Consider the following 6,657-nt stretch of genomic DNA (forward strand, 5'->3'; position numbering starts at 1 on the left):
CTCACCCACGCACCTCTCTCTCAGCGCTTCGGCGATCGGAGCAAGCCGCTTGTTGGGTTCTTTGCTTGGTATGTCTCAATGCTGTCGATCCTCCTAGATCGATATGATGTACGCATGTAGCTGCCAGGACAAAAAATAGGAGTGCTTCTTTCTGCAAAATTTATCTATAGCCTTCTGCGGCTCTTTTCTTGATGCATGCATGGCTACATATATAGTTGTACTGATCGAGCATGCATTGCATATTTGCATATATATATACTCCTACGTAAGCAGAATCAATGTGTGTATGTGTGTGTGTCGTTAACAACGACGGATGTAATCTGCAGGCATGCCTAGGTGCACCTCGTCGGTCAACTACCAAACGGAGACAGCGACCATGTCGGAGCTCATCTGCAACGGCTGCTTCAGCCTGGTGCTGTACAACCGCGGCGCCGCCAACGTACGCTGCTCCGGGTGCAACAGGGTCAACTCCACCAGATCAGGTACTTTCCCATACATATATATATATATATATATAGACCCTGCCATTTCTGCAACTCACACGCACCAGCTGTGTTGGTGTTGCTGCTGCAATGGAGTTGCATTCACCTAACTAGCTAGCTGCTTGTTGCATTCAACTGAACTGACATTGGTATTCGTCTGTGAATTCGCAGCGAGCCAAATCGCCCACCTGACATGCGGCCGGTGCCGGACAACGCTCATGTATCCGCCGGGGGCCTCCACCGTGGGGTGCGCCAACTGCCAGCACGTCAACCCTGTCAGAACCCAGGGCTCCTCAGCTCCTCCGGTAAGCAGAGCTAAATCGTACCATGCCTTCTGTAATCAGTGACATGATCTTTGAAAACAAACTTCTCTTAGAGGCTATGTCTATGCATGTCTAGAATGCGACGTGATATTTTCGAACGCAACGTTGTAGCTACTAGTCGGCACGGTTTCCCGCACAAAGAATCAGTTTAGGGAGATATTTGTGTGGTCCAAAGCTACATGGGGCCATGCATTGTGCGATCACCCTCTCCTGTTGCATCAAAATTTCTTGAAAAGATCACCACTATGGTAGGTTCAGATTGCTCCATGGCTTCGTCATGGAATCAGTTCCCACTGCTCAGATAGGCAAGTACCTGAGAATAATAGTAGACGATTAGCTACGTAGGAGTACGTACCACAGACTAGCATTCAAATTCTCTGGACCATTCGTGTTATCAAATTCTCTGGACCATTCGTGTTATCAAATTCTCTGAACCATCCGTGTTATCAAACTGTCTGAAAATTACATACGTACCAGTGGTCCATTGGAATCGATCATCGGCCAAACAATCTGAATCTTATTGTCAAAGGTTGATGGCGGCGCCAGCCGGCTTTATTCTCTAGCTAAACTTTGTTCGTGCTACTTGCAGGATGCCCATGCCCGGCCTCAGACAGTTCTCGTGGAGAATCCCAGGACAATGAACGACAAGGGCAAACTGGTAACCAGCCTCATCTCTAGCTAACACTCTACCAAAACCCTCTATTTTCATCGCTAGTTATGGCAAAGAAATTATCTATGTAATTTACTGAATTTGTCTGCGTCTGGTTCAGGTCAGCAATGTGGCGGTCGGTGTCACCTCATGGAAAAGATGACCAAGAAGGAATTCTTGGTTTTATCCCCAAGGGTCTGGTTAATGATGCATGCCCTTGGTGAATCTGTATCATCGTCATCATCGTCGTCGTCATCGTCAGATAAATGTTAAAATCAAGTGTGTTTTGAAGCTTGATATAAACAAGAGAAACAGTAGGAAAAGAGGCAATGGAAGAGAAGGAGAAAAAGAAAAAAAAATGGATCTCTGAAATGTGCCATGTTTGTGCTTCTTTCTGAAAATGTAAATATGCTGGCTATGTGCTAGCCTATGATGTGCTCTTAAGAAAAAGGAATGCAAAAAAGCATTATGTCCAGGAATTTTCTCTCTCTCTCTCTCTCCCCCTCTCCTTTTTGTTTTATCCTTTTCGGAAATTTCTTTTCGGCCGGCTTACCGATCGACATGCTGAGTCGACTTTGCACTTGGGGCTCTGATTCTTCAGTTGAAAACCTGAAACTACTGTGCAGCGAAAAGATGATGACGGAATAATGGATGCCTGCTTCTTTTTGACTGTTCACAGGAAGAAGAGCCAGATGTATTCATCTTTACAGCGCCGGCAGTTCAGGTTTTGAACGTTGAAGATAGCCCATGGATAACACTAGGGCTAGGCTTCTACAGTTACAGTACAAACCCTAGTTTTTTTTTTGAGGGATCAGTACAAACCCTAGTGAATCAAGGCCAGCCAAAGCATAAGCATGCAGGACATGGCCCATCCAAAGCCCGGCCCAACCCAAGGCCTAGAAAAGAAACCACGAGTAATTTATATATACAAAAAATCACATGACTAAATAGTATTGTATACGTATTATTTTTCGGGATGAAAAGAAACAGAATAATGTATTTCTGTTATTTGAGATTTTAAGGCTCTGGGTCAGAGTGGGCCGACTTCAAAAGAAATAGGAAATGTTACCCGGGCCCAGGAAAGTCGGGGCCACCTGAACCGAGGCTGAAACTTGCATTCTGGCAATTTCAACAGCATGGATGGAATTGCCTCAAAAAGAAAACAGCATGGATGGAACACCACCAATTGGCCACCAACCAGACAGAACTCCGTAAAGAAAACAGGATCTCTTCCTCTCTTCGACGTGGAACTCACGTGCATGTTGTATGCTTCCAAGTGCACTTGTATTATTCTACTTAACAACTTGCTCCTGAGACAATATCATTTTCAACTCAATTGAACAATTCAATCGTATTCTTGGGGGGCGCTCCGGACCTTCCTGGCAGGAGAGGTGTGCACGCAGTTCTGGTTTCTCCACTTCTTTTCTTTTGCAAGGACTGGTTCCTTCGCGTATTGCGAACGTGCAACATAAATGGTCTCCCCGGGATTATAGTGGAAGCAGAGGCAAACAGAGTTGGGGACGGATAGGAAGTAGTCGCGTCGAGACGCTCCCCAAAAAGCTTATTGCCGTTCTTCCGGGCAGGATCTCGAACGACAGGGTTCCGGAGGCACCTGCTCTCCCGACCAGCCGTGCACGCGGTCATCGGGATGGGACCGCCGGAGGCAGCACAGAGTGAGGAACAGTAGATGGCGGCTAGGTCAAGCGAGAGGGAGTGAGTGAACCGAACTAGGTTACTTTACTGGCCAGAGCCTTCTTATATAGTCCGTAAGGAAGAAAGTCGTGGGCCTTGCCGAGGCCCACGACCGAGTCGGCCCACTCCTGGCAAGGGAGTCGTTGTTCCCGGCAAGGGTCGCACTCCCGGCAAGGGAGTCGACGGCAACGCAAGTCAGCCCACGGTCCAACGTCTTGGACAGTGGCAGCCACATGTTAGCAACTCGTTAATTAATACATGATTAATTAACTCGTTCTTGAGCGGCAAAAATAAGCTTCGGCTCGGCTCATTCCCGCAACCCGCGCGCGTGTCGTGTCGTGTCGTGTTCAGGCGAGGCGGTCGGCGGAGGAGGAGCGCGCGTGTACCACTCCTATTCCCAAGCTCCCAATGGCAAGTGGTAGAGCAACCCTTATAAAGGGGTCTCAACTCTCATCAACTAGCAAGGTGGGACTAAACTTTCCACCACCTGCCATCTCATACATGGGCCTCAAAATTAACCAGGGATTAGTGTCTTATATGGGCCTAAGCCCATCCATAATCCAACAATCCCCCGCCAGATCTCGAGGCACATAAGTTTGTCAACTGTTTCAAACAATGTTTGATATACCAGAATTTTCAGTGGAGACTATTAAGTTGAACTTCCACCTAGAGCAACAGGACTAGACTTCTTCACAACTCAACAATAGACTATGCTTTGAATTGTCAGTTTGGCGTGCAGAAGTTTCGCCTATTGTCAGCTGATACATGGCTATCATAGGCTAAACCCCATGGGTGGAGCTTATTAGTCATACTCCGTACCTTCTCACGAGTTTACTAGAGATTACCCAATCTCATAGACTGTGACCAGCAGTCGGGCTCACATAGGTGTGTTCCTCCAAAGAATGCTCTGTAGGTTAGCATCTTGCTTACATAAGTTTTGGAACACATTAAGACAAAAGTCAGCCTGCCTTACAGAATTGAGAGTATTACTGCATCTTCAACGGAGTGGGTTTATTAAGGATACTCTCCTCAGTTGACCGCTGGATTGTTTTCCCAGGTCCCAATTCACGGGATCTCCGATCACATAGGTTGGGTACCCCCATGGCAACTTACGTGGGTCTCATACCCATCTCCCTCGATGCATTTTCTATCGCAATCCGTGATAGCCCTTTCGTAAAAGGGTCTGCCAGATTCTTGGCCTTCTGGATATAATACAATGCTATTACTCCGGAGTTTCTTGATTTTCTAACAGATTTCAATCTTCTTCTTATGTGCTTTGTGGATTTCATGTTGTCCTTTGAACTCTTAGCCTTGGCAATCATTGTTTGATTGTCACAGTTCATAAGGACAGCCGGCACTGGTTTATCAACCACCGGCAAATCCATCAAAAGCTCTCGAAGCCATTCTGCTTCGACGCATGATGTGTCTAATGCTGTGAGTTATGCTTCGATAGTCGATTTGGTTAAGATCGTCTGCTTGCAAGACTTCCAGAAAACAGCACCACCACCAAGTGTGAAGACATGTCCACTTGTAGCTTTCATCTCATCAGCATCAGATATCCAATTCGAATCACTATACCCCTCAAGTACCGTCGGGTACCCAGAATAGTGAATTGCATAGTTCGCAGTACCTTGCAAATAACGCATCACTCGCTCAACAGCATGCCAATGCACATCTCCCGGATTGGAAACGAAACGACTCAGTTTGCACACAGCAGATGAGATGTCAGGACGAGTAGCACATGCTAGGTACATCAATGAACTAACCACTCGAGAATATCTCAAATTGATCTACAACCGTGCCTTCGAACTTTCGAATCCGCACGCTAGGATCATATGGTGTTGCAGAAGGTTTGCAGTCCGAATATCCAAAATGGCTCAAAATCTTCTCAACATAGTGGGATTGCAAAAGTGTAATTCCACTCTCAGAATTTCTCAGTAGCTTGATGTTCAGGACAACATCAGCCACACCCAGGTCCTTCATCTCAAATTTGTGAGATAGAAAAGACTTGACCTCCTCAATGACCTTGAGGTGGGTCCCAAATATCAGTATATCGTCGACATACAGACACAGTATAACTCATTCGCCCCCACCATAGCGATAGTATACACATTTGTCAGCTTCGTTCACAACAAAGCCAGCGGATGTCAGAGTAGTGTTGAACTTCTCATGCCATTGCTTAGGTGCTTGTTTCAGGCCATACAGAGATTTCACTAGCTTACACACCTTTCTTTTCTGACCATTTACTACAAAGCCATCCGGCTGTTGCATGTAAATTTCCTCGTCTAGCTCTCCGTTAAGGAAAGCCGTCTTAACGTCCATCTGATGAATGAGAAGACCATGCAAAGCAGCCAAGGCGAGTAACACTCGAATGGTTGTCAGTCTAGCCACAGGTGAATAAGTGTCAAAGAAATCCTCTTATTCTTTCTAGGTATAACCCTTGGCACAAGCCTAGCCTTGTACTTCTCAACAGTACCATCAGGCCTAAGCTTCTTTTTGAACACCCACTTACATCCTAATGGTCGACAACCATAAGGACGATCAGTGATCTCCCATGTCTCGTTAGCCAAGATGGAATCCATCTCACTACGGACCGCATCCTTCCAGTAGTCAGCATCCGGAGATGCATAAGCTTCGGAAATGGAGCTGAGAGTATCATCATCCACGAGGTACACGAGGAAATCATCACCAAAGGACTTTGCAGTCCTCTGTCTCTTGCTCCTAACAGGAGCTTCCTCGTCATCCTCCATGGAACTCTTATCACTTTTATGTTCATAATATTCCATCAGAATAGCAGGTTCAGGAGTCTCATCAGATTCCAGTCTAGACTTGCTTTGCATATCTCTCATGGGGAAAATATCCTCAAAGAATGTAGCATCCCTAGACTCTATAATTGTACCGACCTTCTGATCAGGTACCTCAGATTTCACCACTAGAAATCTATAGCCAGTGCTATGCTTGGCATAGCCAAGAAAAACACAGTCCACAGTCTTTGGTCCCATCTTGTGCTTTTTGATTATCGGCACGTTGACTTTCGCCAAACAGCCCCAAGTGCGCAACTAAGAGAGTGTAGTTCTTTTCTTTTCCCATTGCTCATAGGGAGTAGTCTCATTATCCTTTGTGGGAACTTTATTCAGGACATGACAAGATGTCAATGCAGCCTCCCCCACCATGCCTTGGATAAACCCGATGTATCTAACATGGCATTAACCAAATCAGTTAGAGTACGGTTTTTCCGTTCGGCAACCCCGTTTGACTGGGGTGAGTAGGAAGGCGTCCTCTCATGAATAATACCATGTTCCGCACAGAATAAATCATACTCATTAGAAAAGTACTCTCCACCACAATCAGACCGGACTCGTTTTATTTTCTTCTCAAGTTGGTTCTCAACTTCAGCCTTATAGACTTTAAAGTAGTGTAGAGCCTCATCCTTAGTATTTAACAAATACACATAGCAGAATCTAGTGGAATCATCGATCAGAGTCATGAAGTATTTTTTTTCACCTTTAGT

The 6,657-nt window shown here is 45.8% G+C and overlaps 1 protein-coding gene across 1 annotated transcript; it reads left to right on the plus strand.

Annotated features, from left to right (window-relative positions):
• Positions 1-4: 4 nt before the first annotated feature.
• Positions 5-1,933, plus strand: LOC119333540 (protein LOL4-like; the record flags this gene model as incomplete). Its single annotated transcript, XM_037606404.1, has 5 exons — positions 5-68; positions 327-482; positions 654-787; positions 1,395-1,463; positions 1,576-1,933. Coding segments are annotated over 5 exons (465 nt in total), but the record flags the coding sequence as incomplete, so codon positions are not given.
• Between the last annotated feature and the right edge of the window lie 4,724 nt (positions 1,934-6,657).

This window comes from Triticum dicoccoides, chromosome 7A, assembly GCF_002162155.2.
Source record: "Triticum dicoccoides isolate Atlit2015 ecotype Zavitan chromosome 7A, WEW_v2.0, whole genome shotgun sequence".
In the NCBI taxonomy this organism is placed as follows: domain Eukaryota; kingdom Viridiplantae; phylum Streptophyta; class Magnoliopsida; order Poales; family Poaceae; genus Triticum; species Triticum dicoccoides.